We start from the raw sequence: 16,959 nt of genomic DNA, 5'->3' as shown, positions 1-16,959 counted from the left end.
TGATGTAATTTATGAGATGAAAAATATTGAAATATTCTTGTACTTCCAAGTTTCATAGCAAATAATAGACGGAAGACTCTAGAGCAGAAGTTAATGAACTTTGTTGACACGTTTGATCAACCATCATCTAAAACTCTTAGAGTACATTTGGTATGAAGGATAAGGGATAACTAATCTCGAGATTAATTTTAAAATGAGTTTTTCCCATATTCAGTTAGGATAGAATCATCGGATAACTTATCCTGAGATTAGTTATCCTCGGGGCTGAAATTATAATATTATTTTTATCCCACATTAAAGATAAAATAATAATCAGAAAATAGCGTATTCCCCAATCAAACGAGTTCTTAGTTCTAACAGTCTCATTAGGGATTCCACATGCATTAAAGAAATGCTTCCAAAGAATACATGCAATGTCTTTAACACCAAAAAAAAATGATTAATAATTTTATTTGACTTCTTCTGTATAACCAGTATTAAAAATACTTTGGGCTCTATTGACCTTAAGTTTGATGGTAAGTCATCGGTGGCTAATAACCCTAAGCATGAAGGAGAAAACTTGAAAGGAATGTTATTGAGTACGATATTTTTATATTAAATTTTCTTTTGATTAAGTGTATTTTGTTGATCCGTTGTTAATTGTTATTACTAGTATATATTTGAAAAAGAAAAAAATATCAGTTTGCCCAGATTATCATAAAATAATCACCCAAGGAATATAAAATATTTAAAAACTACTCTATGAGTTGACCCTATCATTCTTCAAACATTTGATTATTCTTTTTCTAAACCCTTTTTTATGTGAAATACTCTATTCATCAAAGCTAGTTAATGACATTTCACTGTCATATCATGTAAGAGACGTTATTATGATCGCAATTTGTTTGAAGCACGAGAAGAGGTCAACATCTTAATCTCAAAATAAGATCAAATACATTAAGTATCTGTAACAATTTTGCTTTACTTTCAGTAAAATCACAATTGATATATGGAAGACAAAGAAAAATACGCCATAACGGATTCACAATTTAGAAGGTTCATCATGTCATGGTCTATTTTCACCAAGCCTCGACCTGGCAAATTTTCATCTAAGGACTGCATACATCCTAACCTTCCCAGACCCCCTACACTACACTGATTATATTGTTGTAGCAGACGATAGAGTCCAACTAAAAGTCCTGGAAGGAATTTAGGATATATCTTCAATGAAAAGGTCAAGAAAACATACCTCTCTTGCCAAGAAAATGCAGAGGGAATTGAGATGTAACACAAAAGATTATATTATAAATGAAAGGAATAAAGTGGCACAAACTTTCCATGTTTCCTAAAGAGGTCCAAAACTACCATTTCGGTCCCTCTATAACCAACAATGAACAGCCTAATTGAGGGGCAAGAAATGCAGAAGATGCTGATATATTTGTGCATCCAGCAAGACTAAACTAGCTTCAGTAGCTCGGTCCTCAATTAAGTTTTTTTTTAAGTTCCCTTGAAATGCAATGATGGTTTGGTGAAATACAGCCGGATCCTTTGTTCATGTGAGCAAGGATCTAAGCACATACATAGATGTTCTTCATATTCCTTTCCTGGCCTTGCCTCTGTTCTAACAGAATCCAATATGTTCTATAAACAATACTGGTATGCTAGAACATACATGCAAGCTTTAATTCAAGTGTGACCGACAATATGTTATCCGATAAATCAATATACACTAAGTTGGGAAAAAGAAATTCAATCCTTTCCAAGTCACATAAGCATGATGCAGTTAATTTCAATAACCAAAAGGAGATGGAGCCAACGAATCCTGCTACATCTTAAGGAAATTATCTCCACATAGAAATCAAGGATGAGGAAGTGCTTAAAACCATAGATTAACCACATACACAACGCGCATTTTCTGTGCTTCATCATCAAGTGTAAGACGGTCTGAAAGTAAAGTTTAATACACCCCATCATATATTGTCAGATGCATTAAGACTGAAAATATATAGCAAAATTTGGCTCCCTTTCAAGAACATCTAGCTACCAATCAACCAAATACTGCACTTCGACAATCTATCACCAAATATTTATAACTTCATGATTTCTATGAATTCTGTTTAGTTGCATCATATGATTGCCAAAGAACTTTATAACAAGAGCAAAAACAGTATGGACATACATTCTTTGGAGGACAAGAAACATCACAAGGCAACATGAACATGTTATCTTTTCGACAAAAGATTATATACCTGCCCTTCTTATGCAGTATCCAAAAGCAAATAATTTACCAAGCATAAGTAAGTTACCGACTCAAAAAGGTATCCTCGAGTCTTATCATGACTCATAGAAATCAAGAAATATGTACAGAAAGCACATACATAGTTCAACCTTTGTCATGTTCACCTCCATTGACATTCATGGAACTGCAACCAGTTTGCGAAAATAACAAAACCTATCCATCCATATCTCAAGTTCCATTCTTTACATATATTAGGTTACCATTGCAACCAAAATCTTTCCAAATATATCTATATGCTACTAATTAAAACAAAACTAGATATAATTCCAAGATGCTATCCTATTCCCTTTACGTAATTCAATACATTATACCTCCTACAGTCAAGGCATGAATGCAGCCGTCCTCAAAGCTCTAAGCTTTCCCCCACTTGTGTTCCTCAATCCTTGCAAAATCTGCAAAACCATCAATATTATTAAACCCTCAACTCCAAAAATTACGAAACAATTAAGGATCAACATGGAATTACAGAACCATAAATAACATACCTTCTCCACAGTAGCAAAAATTCGGATACACCAGCTATGCCATATCTACTTCTGCATCAAAATATGTGATTCATGTTCATATATTAACATCATATAAAGCAGCTTAACATCATATAAAACACGAACACATAGCGCGAATCGAGCTTATACCGTAGTATCATTGACTCTGAATGAGTCAGCAGTAAGCCCTACTAAATACAACCCAGGGAAAACATTCTGCAAACAAACATATCAAGCAGAACATAAGAACAAACAGAGAAAGCAAAAAAGCATAAAACAAACATAAAGATGCTGAAGTTTTTTTTGGGTTTTTTTCCATACATCGAGTTGTTTCTGAATTGTTTTGGATCGTTTTTTGGGTCTTCTAGCGGGTCTTGACCCGGTCATAGAATACACATCTTCTTCAATCTCTTCCCTTGACAGTGAGATCCATAATTTCTTCTTCCCCTTTTTACCCGACCCGACTCCATTTCCATCCGCGTTATCTTTCAACCTCTGCGACCTCTGCATATGATTACTGCTTTCAACTCGCATTTCAACGTTCTTCAACGACGCCGTTTCAACCTTCGTAACACCCCTTCTTGGCCTTAGATTCCATAACTTCACCTCCCCTTCTTCACAACCCACTTCTTCTTCTTCTTCTTCTTCTTCTTTAACCTCTTTTTCATGCTCGTCTTCTCCTTGTAAAGACGAAACCCCATTTGGGTCTGCCTCTGCCTCCGATCGGGGTTGAACCTTCTCAGAGTCAGACCCACCGTCCATGTCGGCGGTTTGGGGTGGGTTATCTCCATTAGACGGCGGAGAATCACGGCGGCGGAAACGGTGGTTAGCATTTGTGTGACTTTTGTTACCCCACTTCAATTGGGGTAAAGAGAAATAGTGCAGAGGCTGAGACTTGACCGGTGCTGCTGCCATTACAAAACAGAGTACTGATGAAAACACCCTTTTGGCTGAAATATATGATGATAACAAGAAGAAAAGGTACTGTATATGGAAGAATTATGGGGTTTTTGGAGAAGAGAAATGACGACGACGGCGCCGGTGGTAAACAAGAGAGGTTTTTTGTAGGAGAAATGGTTGCCTTGTTATTGTGGGCACTGTGAAATGGAATGAGAAAGCAAGTTAAAAGGGATTATATATGTGATGTAAAAGGGATGGGATATAGTATACGTATAAAATGTGCATCATGTAACCATAGGGTGGGTAAACTATTTATTTCTCCGACTCAATTTATGTGACGGTGTTTGACTGATGAAGTAAAGTAAAATATAATTTTTTTTTTGAAATTATAAATATTTTTAAAAGAAAATATTTTTAAAATTTGTGATCTAAAATAAAAATGTATAGTTACAAATTGTTTTATAAAGAGTTAAATGAAATATTTGAAGTTAAATTATTACTAAATATGAAAATATATTATTTTCTTGTCTCAATTTATGTGATATAATTTGAATTTCAAAAATTAAGCAATTTAATTTTGATCCTAAATTCATATATAAAGTCTTTTAAGTCTTTTGAAATAAAATTTACATATTTGAAAGTAAACAAATGATGATAATTAATAGTTCAGGATATTTAAAAGATACATAGGCGTATGCAAGAGGGGATCACCAAGTTCACGTGAACTCATGTTTCTCTCGTGAAATCATATATAGTAGTGTTATATTTTAATTTTTTTTGTTAAATATAGATGTGTGAACCCACAATCGAAGTATCATATAATGCAATGATGATTGAGTGCACCTCTCAGTGAGATTAAAAATCTTATATCTATCTTGTATTATTTTTCTTTCTAAAATTAGATAATACTTCTCTAAGTGGTTATTGGTAGCACTTTTGGCATTTTAATTAATTAATCATTTCAATTTTGAACCTATAGATTTAAAATTTTAACTGTTTTCAATGATACGAACCTACATGCCAAATTGATTAGATCTACCTTTTCATAATAGTATAGCATCATTTAGAAATCCTTGATATGCCTCTAAAAGATACTCCCTCCGTCCCTATTTACTTGTCCATATTTCCTCTTTTAGATGTCCCTATTTACTTATCCATTTTGACAAATCAAGAAAGGACAAAAAAAAATTCTTATTATACCCTCATTTAAACTTCTTGAAAACTTAAACTTCCCCCAACATTGATTAGTTATCTTGAATAAATTTATTTTGGAATCATAATTAATAAGGGAAAAATTATAACTTCACTATGCTAATCATTGTTGCCTTAATATGTGTGTCATTTTTAAAGTGGACAACTAAATAGGAACGGAGGGAGTATAAGATTAAATTTGAAATTCAAAAGGCATCATATAACTTGGGATGAATGAAATAATTTTTTTAGATTAACAGAAAAAATATTTCGAGACAATAAGTATTAAATATATAAATATCTCCCTCCTTTTTAGATAGACTAAAAAGAGTGCCAAAGAATAATTTTAGAGATTTAAGGTAATACAATTGACTCCCCCTAAGAGCTTCTTGCACTCGTTTATCAAAAAGAAGGAAAAAAAATCTAATTTAATTAATTAAAGAGTAAGAAATATTTAACTCTATAGAAGAATTAATGTGGGAGATTCAAACATTGTGAATTACTATCGGGTTAGTTTATCATCCATAAACTTACACCGTTACACGTATTGGGTATTTTTTATATTATTTATTGTTTAATTATGATAAAATATATTATTTTGGGTAAGCACACAACTTAATTGGAGTTTCTTTGGGCAATTATTAATCTATAGCTATCCTTAGACGTTTTCTTGCTTGAGTGAAGAGAAGTGAAAAAATTGATTCTCAACTTTTAATATTGTATCATATATATATATATATATATATATATATATATATATATATATCCGCTCCTTATCGATTATCATACTTTACAACAAAAGCTTGCTTAAAGTGTGCAAAATTATTTTTAAGACGTGTCTTGACTTGATTATAGCGCACAACATTGACTTGAGAGGAGAGATAGATTTTAATACTACTACATATACTATCACAATCGACAATCGATTAATTTTACCTCCAAAATTAGCTTAAATAAAAATATTTGCCAAATCATTTGGTATAAATTATCCTTAAGCTCGTTCGAGACTCAAGTGTAATGAAGTCCAAATAACAATATTTTGATAAGGAAATTACTTTAAATTTCAGCAACAATAATATATCGAATTTATTTTCTTGAAGTTTTGAAAAAGGTAAAATGTATCAGATCTTATTCATATCTTAAAGGCAAGCATTTCAAAACAATTTGTAAAAAATAATACAAAAGTGAACAACAACAACAACAACGTGATCTTGTCAACCTCCCACATCTTTCATCCCCCTTTACATATCAAAATCATTCCAACCTCGCTCCCTCGCCTTGTCTATCACGGAGGTCATTTCTATCTTATTTTGAATATCTTTATCCTTAATTTATCTCTCCTAATATATACATATTCATCTCAGCATCCTCATTTTTGTAACTTTCCTCCAAACATGAAAACTCTTAATTGACTAACACTTTACTCCATACAACATAATTAATCAAACAATCACCGTTTAAAAACCACTTTCAAATTTTGATGTTACATTCTTATCATACAAAACTCAAATGCGAGCATCCATTTCATCTATCAACACCAATATCATAAATGCCCTCTTCTTCTGACCATATTCATTAGGGTCTGGCCATTTCCCAAAAAAAAAAAAGTCAGACAAAAATACTCTTGAGAATTTGTGATGCTGACGTGGAGATTGCCTGCATCGTGCTCTTTTGGACTTACTTTATTCAACAACGTGAAATTTACTAGGATACAAGTTCCACATATATTTCATATAATATATAAATGTATCTTTTTAATTCCAACTTAATAAATATTTATATTATTCAACTTTTAATAGGTACAAGTAAGCGTGTAAATTTATATAAAATTATACAAATAAATGTATTCATTCTACGTGACATAATACACGTAGAATGATATGGAGAATGTGAATTGCCACATAAAATATCAAGTAAGTAGAATATATATATGTCTACTTATTCTACTCTATATAAAAACACTTATAATTTAATTAAAAACATAAATACCACATAAGATCAAATTATTACATATTTATATATTATACCTAAAAAAAAAATTGTAATTCTTTGTTATACCTTAGTTTTGGATTCATAGAAAGACACGACGCCTAGTAAGTCAGCCGATAGATTATGGAAAGGCAAGAAGAAGAAGAAATTCAAAAGGTTTATAATTGAATTATCCCACAGATTGCGTTACCTTTCTCTATTTTATTAATAGTTCCTTCCCAAAATAATTGTCAATTAGCAAAATTCACGCTTATTAAATAAATTAATATAATATGTATTTATTTAATTAATTTTATTTAATAAATATCTTTTAAAAATTGAATACTATTAAAAAGATAAATTATAAGGGAAAATTGTATAAAATAACAACCTATTAATTCAAATTAAATGCTATAACCATAGGGATAGCAATGAGGCGGGGCGGATGTGGGGGCGGGGTGGGTTTAAGGCAATGTGGGGCGGGGCGGGTTTAAGGTTTTGTGTGTCGGGTCGGATGCGGGGCGGGTTGCGGGTATATGTGATTTTATGTGAGTTCAAACTTAATTTTAACTTTTTACATGTTATAAGAGGGATAGAGCATTATTTATTAAGATAATTTCATTAAAGCTACTAACATATTCAAGATAATAAATGAAAAGGGTTCAATAAAAATAATACAATTTCTTACATGTTTTCCAATTGACCTCTAAAAAATAAAATTTTGAGTCACTATCCTATTAAATTAATACAACTTAACGAAAAAATGAATTTTATTTTAGTATCAAACATAACTAGAAAAATAAAATATTAAAAAAATTATGCGGGGCGGGTTCATGCGGCGCGGGTCTATGCGGGGCGTGGTGAAAATGAAAAGAGTTGTTATGCGGGGCCCCGGAGGATTATAAATTTTGCGGGTTAAGCTCAACCTGCACCGCCCCCTCCCTACACCGCCCCATTGCCATCCCTATATAATCATAGTTTGATTTAATTGTAACCCAAACTGTTGTCATTTGCCTCTCTCCCTAAAATTCTCGTTCTCTCGCTGGTAGTCTCTCCCTTGCTTCTCTCACTTTTATACAAACACAAATGTATAAAATGTGTTTGTGTTTGTATAAAATGAGAAAAAAATGTATATATACATATCTTTTCGTTCACCACTCTCACTCGCCTCTCTCACTTTATACAAACACAAATGTATAAATTGCGTTTGTGTTTGTATAAAGTGAGAGAAAATTGTATATACATATACAAATACATATATTTTTGTCATATACAATACTTATAATTATACAAATACAAATCTTCCCCTGTCTAGTTTTCTTTTGTCTTTCTCTCTTTCTCGCTTTATACAAACACAAATTATACAATTGATTCTTTTGTATATGTATACCGAAACAGATTATACAATTGATTCTTTTTATATATGTATACCGAAATATACATATTAATAGTCATAACAAACATAAAGTTTGCTATAGAGCGCAATTATACAAACTATAGCTATAACATACAAATATGATTTTTATGTTTGCTAAACCTAAAATTTACTCAAATTATAATGATATAACTGAAAAATAATATTGTTTTTGTCTTAAGTTGCTATGATGATACTTATTTTAAGATTATTTTATTTTATTAAGATGATATTTATTTTGAAATAGAGGAAGAGAGGCCTCAACTAGGCTCGAGTTGTTATTTTGGTAGACATCACCCGAACGCCACGTCCTAGATTGATGACACTTGTTCAATCTCTAAAGCGAATTCAGAAACTTTAAAAGAATCAATCTCGAGAGAAGATGCTTCATACAGGTGTGGAAGGGTTTCACATCGAACGAGTTAAATAAGACTTCAAAATAGACATGACTAATGCAATAAGTAGATTTGAATTAGCTCTTTTGGCTATAGAAATTCTTGGTGGAATCTCCTTTGTTGGTAAATTATCTGTAGAAAATGTTGATGCAATATGCGGAGCATGTGTTCTCGAAAGCACTCTCGGGAGAGAGTGATTTTTTTCTGTACTTTAGGTTGACATCTTTGCCTCTTCTTGTTCAGGGTCTCTAGAACCGCAAGCGATTTGGGCTGACTAGGTCCAGTTTGGTCATTCCACTCGCACAACTAGTGTCCAGCCCCCCATTGTTATTGTAACTACTTGTACCTGACCCCATCGGCTAGTCATTTTTGCAAGCACCGACCGTGACTCAATAGGGCAATTTAAATAGGAGAACGAGGATAGTTGACTACCGCTAAAAGTCAGACTAGGAGTACACATGGTATGATTGAAAATTGTCGTTGCATACTACTCGGTGCTTGCAAGTCTGATTGGTGTCTTCTCTCCAACAACTACTTCAATCAATGTTAAGTCTGCGTATATATAGTAATTGCTCATACTCTCTTGTTTTGAGTTATCTTCATATCGTTTACGTACTACTCCCTCTGTAAAACAATGTTGTCCACTATTAACTTGGCACACCCCTTAAGAAATAATAAATAATAGGAGTAATATCACTATTTTATACTTTGATTTTATTAAATTTAAAACTTTGAAAAATGTGTTAGATGACAAATAGTATTTAATAGCAAGGGTAAATTAGATATAAAAACTAAATTATCTCTTAATTTTCTTAGCTGGACAAGTATTGTTAAATAACTATTTTTAATATAGGGAAGAGTTCAATGACCAGAAAATTTGGCCAGAAAATTTAAAAAATCAAAATATTTTTTTTTATTTTAAAGCTAAAAGGATAAAAATATTTAAAAAGGTAAAATAACATAAATAAAATACCATTCTAATCAAATTCTGACCAAATTTTCTGATCAAAATTTCTTTTTCTTTAATATAAAGGATACTGAATAGCTATTTTTGGACAGAGGGTGTACTGGTTATAGCATTTCAAACGCTAAAAATTATGAAAAATTAATGAAATTTCTCTCCACTTAATCCTTACTACCATTAATCTAGTGTATTCATAACTTCTCTTTCCCTGTGCCGGATTTTTAAAATATTTTCGTAGTCATTTTCCATGTGCATAATTTTTGTATTTTTATTTGAATCCAATAAAAGTCCTCTCGGATCATATTCCTTTCGTCTAATAATATTTGTCTACTTTATAAAATTAATGGATAATTTTATAAGTAATTAGTTTCTAATTTACTTTTATCATTAATTATGGTTATTTTTCTATTATCTTTTTTAAGACATTATATTTATTATATTTAAAGGGTGATATAGTAAAATTACTATTGTATTTATAGTTTCTAAGAAGTGTGCAAAGCGAATAGCGAACAAGTATTGTTGGACAGAGGGACTAATAATTTACTCCATCCGTTCACTTTTACTTGTCACACTCAGACTTGGCACATCAATTAAGAAAATAATTATTGATATATGTATTTTACCAAATTAACCCTCTTAAATAATGTCTTAAAAAATAAGTATTTAATGCTGATGGTAAAATATGGGAAAAATTATTGTCTTTTCTTGAAATGTCAAAAGCGACGAGTAAAGATTTAAATCTATTTTAGGAATAAGTGACAAATAAAAGTGAACGGAGAGAGTTTTAAATTTTTTTACTTCCTCCGTTTCTTTTTATATATGTCATCCTTACTATAAATAGTTGGTCCATAATAATTGTCATTTTAGAAATCAATGTATAAATTACAATATTCTTCCTATTTACTCTTGTGACTTGTGGGTTATTAGCCTTAAAAATATACATTTGACTAATATAGAAAAACTAAGTGAATAATTAATGTTCATTGGTCAAATTAATTAATTAAATAAATTCATTCATATTCATTGATTGAATAGTTGACTTCAAAGAAAATTAAATAAGGGTAAAATAGTAAACTTACTTAATTTCTTAATGAACGTGTAATTAAAAATGATGACATATAAATAGAAACGGAGGAAATATTTATTTGACCGGTCGATTACTTGTATATAATGGTCTCTCCAATTATTATAAATTGGTAAAAACAAATCATTAAGGTTTAATAATTATTCTTTGATTACTTGTTGATAAGTCTCTCCTAGTCTTTATTTGACCGGTCGATACACGTTTTATAAATTAGATGAATAAACAAAACTATAGTCCATCTATGTAAAGTCAAAATGTCAGCAATTTTTTTTGTTTTTTTCTCTATAAAAAATATTTTTATAAAATAATATTAAATCTTTAAATTCACAAATCAAAATAATCAGGTAGTTAGACAACGATTTATGTTATCTATATACTGATAATGTATGGTAAATTTATATTATTTTATTAGTGTATTTTCTTCCGGCTATAACAAGTTATTTAGCATGTTTTGTATGTTACTTATCTGGCATTGTAACAACCCATTATTTGTAATTAATTCTTAAAGTAATCTTATAATGTAAAAGTTCTTTATATATTTACGTATAGAAGTTAAATTTTGACGTAAATAGAGCTCGAGAAAAAAAAGACGTGACACATATATCATCAAATTTTATTGTATAAAGAGAAGGAATAAGAAAAACTCCTGCATTGACATTCTAACTCTTTCGAAATTTTTTTTGGTCTTTATGTTTTAGGATAGGTTTTATATATATATATATATATATATCGATTAGATTTAACAAAAATTACAATATAAAATAGGTATTTTAAATTTCTCTGACCCTTTTAATGTCACCATCTCTAAAGCTCACCATTTATTCATTTGAGAAAGTATAAAACCTTGTAGCCTAGGCCCTAGTGGTTGGGGACCTCCCTTTTTGCCATCAAGGCAAAGAGCCTCAATTAGCCCCACAAAATTTAGGAAGAAATGGACATGATAGTCAATTTTCTAAATAATATTTAGAAATTATTTAACGTTCGGTCGTATTTTAATGTGATGATAAAAATCGGAGAAAAGTATTTTTTCATTAAAACACGAATTTTAAGATTTTTTTATGGTATTTAGGACTGTCCTGGTTTAAACTCCATGAAAACTGCCACAATTTAAATTCTCTTACTTTATTTCAATTTGTTTGTCTGGTTTGACTTGCTACGAATTTTAAGAAATTGAAGAAGTCTTTAAAATCTTGTTGTTTTAAATTAAAAATATGTAAATGTATCAAAATGTCCTTCAATCTTCTAGTCTTAAAATGTCAAAGAGTTGCCAAAAAAATAGAAAAGACATTCTTTTTAAAATTGACTAAAAAGAAAAGTGATACTAACAAATTCAAATTTTATTTTCTGAATAATATTTTATGATATTTTTAGCTACATTTCAAATAGTGGTTATTATTAGAATATTTAGTCCAAAAGGTGGTTAGCCTATTAAACTTTTACGAAAATTTAAGCTTCTAATTCTGGGCCAGTGCACAATCATGGGCCGTTGCCATTTGTAAATGGGCCACTGGGCCAGTGTAATTGTCTGTACATATCTATTATCTCCAGTGTTCTTAAGAAACAGTGTCCTCAACACATAAATACTTGAAAAAAATTATATAAATACACAACTTAAGATATCATAATCTATAATTTTCTACCATTTAAAAAAATTACAAAAATTTCCTCTCGGATACATCCATATCCTCTCTCGGATACATCTCTATCTCCTCTCGGATACATCCCTCCCGTTAAGTAATGTATCATTCGCTATGTGAGCTATGTATCCGCATGTTTCCTGATGTATCTAAGATCCTATTATTTTAAGGAATTTTGTAATTTGGAAAAGAATAGAGATGAGATGTAATTAGCTCTTAACACTACGAGATTTATGTGATTTTTACTAAATACTTTGGACAATTGTTCATCGTTGGATCTAGTTAATTCAATCCCTTATATAAAATTCATGATCGAGATATCTTTACTTTTTTCCTATTGATTAGATGGAAATTACTGCACATCAACTTAAAGTCTGATTTGAAAAATCTCTCTTTATCATCACAAAACTTCTCGCGTCCTTTTCATAGTTTTGACTTGACGTTAAGCTATTGTCGTTGTTGTCAGCCTATAAAGTATGACTCATAATTAATATAAACCTTAATCAGATAACTGATGCAATCTGTCAGAGAATTGTAAATATATCATATTTGTAGAAAAATATTTTTTAAATAATATATTCAGTAGTTCGATCAGTATTAAAAACTACCTCATGTTTGATTCACTTATTATATTATAAGATATAGAAATATTAATATGTATTTTTATGATAGATATACAAGATACACATATCTACGTATCTAAAAAATCTAGTAGTGAGCACCCTCTCAATAGAGACAGTAATAAATATTTGACATTTATATAATATATCTTTGTATGTGCTGGTTCCCTCATACGTATAACATAAGCTTCATATACTTATATATCCAACCTCTCGTACAATTTGAAAATAAGTACATTGGATTTAGTTATTCATATATATATAATTGATGTTTTCATCACATACATACACAGACATCTAGCATCTGCTTTGGAAAGACATACATTTAAACTTCGTTATTTGACTCGCTCGATTCAGTTAGGATTAGATATTATAAGTTCACGAATACAATATATTTTGTTGAGTTTTGAAAGAAAATGTTGCTACATTAGTTTATTTTCTTAAAAATCTTTCTATTGCAAAAAAAACGAACACTAATATCGCTACTTGTGAAATCTTTTTGCTTGATAGCTCCACTATATAGGAGTTGTCATTGCCAGGTTCTTTAGGTGTACATTTTGTAGAAGTCAACTTATTCTTGATAGATCCAATCGAGTGTTCATAATGTAGAGCAAAAGAATCAAAAGACTAAAAACAAAATACCTGCTAAACCACGACCGAAAAGTTTCGCCTTGAAGGCATGAATTTGGTCATTTGGACCATGGTAAAATGCCTGGCCTGTCTATACACAAGTATTGGGCCCATCATCAAGCCCAAATTTTCTCTTCTCTTTTTTTCTTCTCCTTTTAAAATTTCTTGCATAAAAGTCATTTTTTTAAAAAAAATAAAAAATAAAAAGAAGAAATTCTCATGTTTATGATTTAAGAAAAACATTCGAGATACATATACAGATATACTAGAAATTTAATAATGATAATCCTTTTTAAATCTCAACCTAACAATGTTTAGCACCTAGAAAGGCAATGAAAAATATTTTTAAATAATAACCACAAGACCTTTTTTTAGGTACCAAAAAGATTAATTAGTGGATATAATTTATTGAGGAAAGGCTTAAAATAGTCCATTATCTTTGAGTTTAGACTCAAAATAGTCCTATTTCTTTTTAGTGGAGCATTAATAATCCTGGTTCTTTAATAAAGTGGTGCATTTTCAATCTCCATCCTAACCACCGTTAGATTTTTAACAGACCAACGGGTTATGCACGTGACATGAATTTAAATCTTATGGGTTTTCTTCATTTCTTTCTTATATTTGTTCATTTAATCCAATTTCTTTACCTGAGAAACTCCTTTACTGTTCTTCGGTCCCTTTTACTTCCTATTTCTAGTTTTTGTTCCTTTCTGTGATTTGGGGCTTCTTGCAATTTTGAAGGAAAATAAGAATTGCATAGACTATATTTTGGTTCATTAGTTTTCCTCGCTAAATAAACGAAAGTAAAGGAAAGAAGGGTAACCGAGAGCCTACTTATTCTATAAAGTTTCATACTTTTTCGAGAAAAAAATATATTTTCAATTCACCTAGATTGATTTCAGATTTTAGTTTTCAATTGTATTAGCACCTTCTGAATGAATGGTTAAGTTGAAGACGACACTAACATACTAGAAAGGCACAAAGATAACATGATTTTAGAGGTAAAGAGATATCAAAATACCAAAAAATAAAGAGCAATATGAGGGGTCGTTTGGTTTGAAAATGAGTTATGAGGGGATAAGTTATGTTGGGATAAGTTATGATGGATTAGTTATGATGGGATAAGTTGTGCTGGGATTATTTGTTATTGAGTGTTTGGTTTGTTGTATTCAAAATAATATATATTGATAAATTTTAAGAACAAGTTGTTTGTTTACAAAATTACCATTCACTTCATTTAATTTTTTAAATTTTCTTTGCGAGCTTTAATTATTTATTTTTTAAAATAAAACTTTTGTTTTATTTAACATTAATATTTTTGTTTATGTATTCCCATGATAAGTACCATGTGTATTTAAAAATATAACTTTTTTTTATTTAGCTTAAAAATAGAACTTCCCTCTTTAGTTTATTAAAGAGAAGAAAATTTATGAGAAATCAAAATAAAATATACATAAGAATTAGTCAAATAAAAATTATGTTTATATAGTGTAATTTTTTAATAGAAAAATATGAATGATTATCATAAAAATAAGAAGTAGTAAATATTATTATACATGATATTAAAAATAATGTAAATATAAATAAATGTGAAAAATGATGTATAAAAAGGATGTAAAGGGATATATTTGTCATTTACCTATTTTATCCCGGGACAAGTTATTCCGGGATTACTATACCACCCAATGTGAGGGATAACTTATCCCGGTACTAATTCATAATCCTGGGATAAGTTATCCCAAGCTTTTCAACCAAACAAGGAAATAAAGGGTACTTAAAATTTATCCCGGAATTAACTTCCCTTATCCATTACACCAAACGACCCCTAAGAAGTGCAGCATAGTAGCAACACCAGAAAAAAAAGTACATCATTTTAAAGTTCAAAACACTTGAAAATGCATAAAAAATAACTCCAAAAGTACAGTATATTGACAACACCGCAACACCTACGGATTTAGAACAATACAACACTTGAGAGCAACAACACTTGAAAATGAAACAGAGGAACACCACATGAGAACGCAATATAGTTGCAGCATCATATCCACCAACAATCTGATAGCAATATAGTAGCACCAAAAAGGAGATAACAACACATGAAAGAATCATGACTGTTAATGCACCACTAAAAAGAAATAAGACTATTTTGAGTCTAAACTCAAAGATAATGGACTATTTTAAACCTTTCCTCTAATTTATTTGACGGCATACCTACTAAATTATATATACTTGTAGATAAAAAAAAAATCAATCAACTCAAGTACTATATATTTTATTTTAATTATATAGACCTCTACAAGTAAATTACTATTTTTAACTCTTCAAATATTGACAAGATAATCATCTATCAATCAATATTATTGTCCAAAACTATTCATGATGAACTAATTGTCACAATCAAAATTCATAACCAATTAGCATAGTTTGGTCTTATTGTAACTTAATCACATGTGGTTGCTAGCTAAAGATGTTAAAAATGTGAAAAAAAAGTTTTTGATTGCTATGAATTACACTAATAATGTAAAAACTATGTATACTATCGGTATATACAAGATATGTTGTTATGTATATTGGTCAATCAGTTGAGCAATTGAAAGAATCTCAATTTTAGAACCATATATAAGATTTTCATTTCATACACTCCTCCTTTACATACATAATGAGAATAATACAAGGAATTCAAAACGAATTCAATGATAAAATATTCTCATTTTGAACTCAATATGAATAGACACTAGTGCATGATTTACAAGAAATATCTAGCTCAATCTTAAAATAATTGCACTAATATTTTTTAGTGGTTGAAATAAGTTTCAAACTAATTAATCAATTTGTCATATGACATGATGTGTTCGAAATGAAGTGGAGAAGGAGGTTGCTCATGTTAATGGAAGCACCATTGCTAATTTTTTGCAAACGTAGGCATTATCTCAAAGTTTGATTGGACACCTTGTCCTACTCATACTACCAATTTTTGTATCATACTCCAAAGATTTGAAGATGATCCTAAATATCATTTTTCAATAATTTTTTCATAGAATATATTTACACTATATGGCCCTTAAATTAACTTAAATTCATTAGGAAAAAAAAGAAAATATGATGTATCAAGCATTCTATGTCCAGGCATAATTGGAAAAATGATGGTATCTTGAGGGATATGATATAGATCGTTTATACGGTAAAAAATATTCGTAATTAACTTTATGGCTCAAATTCTAATCTATAAATTACAGGAAAATAACGTTATTGTTCCTCTAACATCCTCTTCAAAAATTAACTTATTCGTAATGAAGCAATATTGGAAAGAGAACAAATGGTATAATCATCAAAGCATGGATTGATAAAAAGATAAAACCTTTTTATTGCAAATCAACTATCTGACATCACTAT

General features: G+C 30.0%; 2 protein-coding genes across 3 annotated transcripts in view; both read right to left on the bottom strand.

The window, feature by feature from the left end:
- LOC125826403 (deSI-like protein At4g17486) overlaps positions 1–16,959 on the bottom strand; it is a 554,011-nt gene that overhangs the window by 462,341 nt on the left and 74,711 nt on the right. The gene's annotated exons all lie outside the window — the stretch shown is intronic.
- Positions 2,413–3,875, bottom strand: LOC125826405 (uncharacterized). The gene is made up of 4 exons (XM_049505726.1): positions 3,085–3,875; positions 2,914–2,979; positions 2,764–2,814; positions 2,413–2,670 (listed from the first exon to the last, which is right to left on the bottom strand). Exons 1-3 carry the CDS (start codon positions 3,676–3,678, stop codon positions 2,809–2,811), a joined length of 666 nt encoding a protein of 221 aa, XP_049361683.1. The 5' UTR covers positions 3,679–3,875; the 3' UTR covers positions 2,413–2,670; positions 2,764–2,808.

Source organism: Solanum verrucosum, unplaced genomic scaffold (assembly GCF_900185275.1).
Source record: "Solanum verrucosum unplaced genomic scaffold, falcon-dt-bn FXZP01000060.1, whole genome shotgun sequence".
NCBI classification, from domain to species: domain Eukaryota; kingdom Viridiplantae; phylum Streptophyta; class Magnoliopsida; order Solanales; family Solanaceae; genus Solanum; species Solanum verrucosum.
The sequence above is the reverse complement of the archived record's forward strand: the minus strand, read 5'-3'. Positions and strand labels throughout refer to the sequence as shown.

What these genes read in the sequence shown, in the direction of transcription:
- LOC125826405 (XM_049505726.1), bottom strand. Translation starts at nt 3,678, where the DNA reads ATGGCAGCAGCACCGGTCAAGTCTCAGCCTCTGCACTATTTCTCTTTA. An exon ending in CAATTCAGAAACAACTCGAT is followed by an intron (nt 2,980 to 3,084) that starts GTATGGAAAAAA and finishes GTTTGTTTGCAG; the next exon opens with AATGTTTTCCCTGGGTTGTA.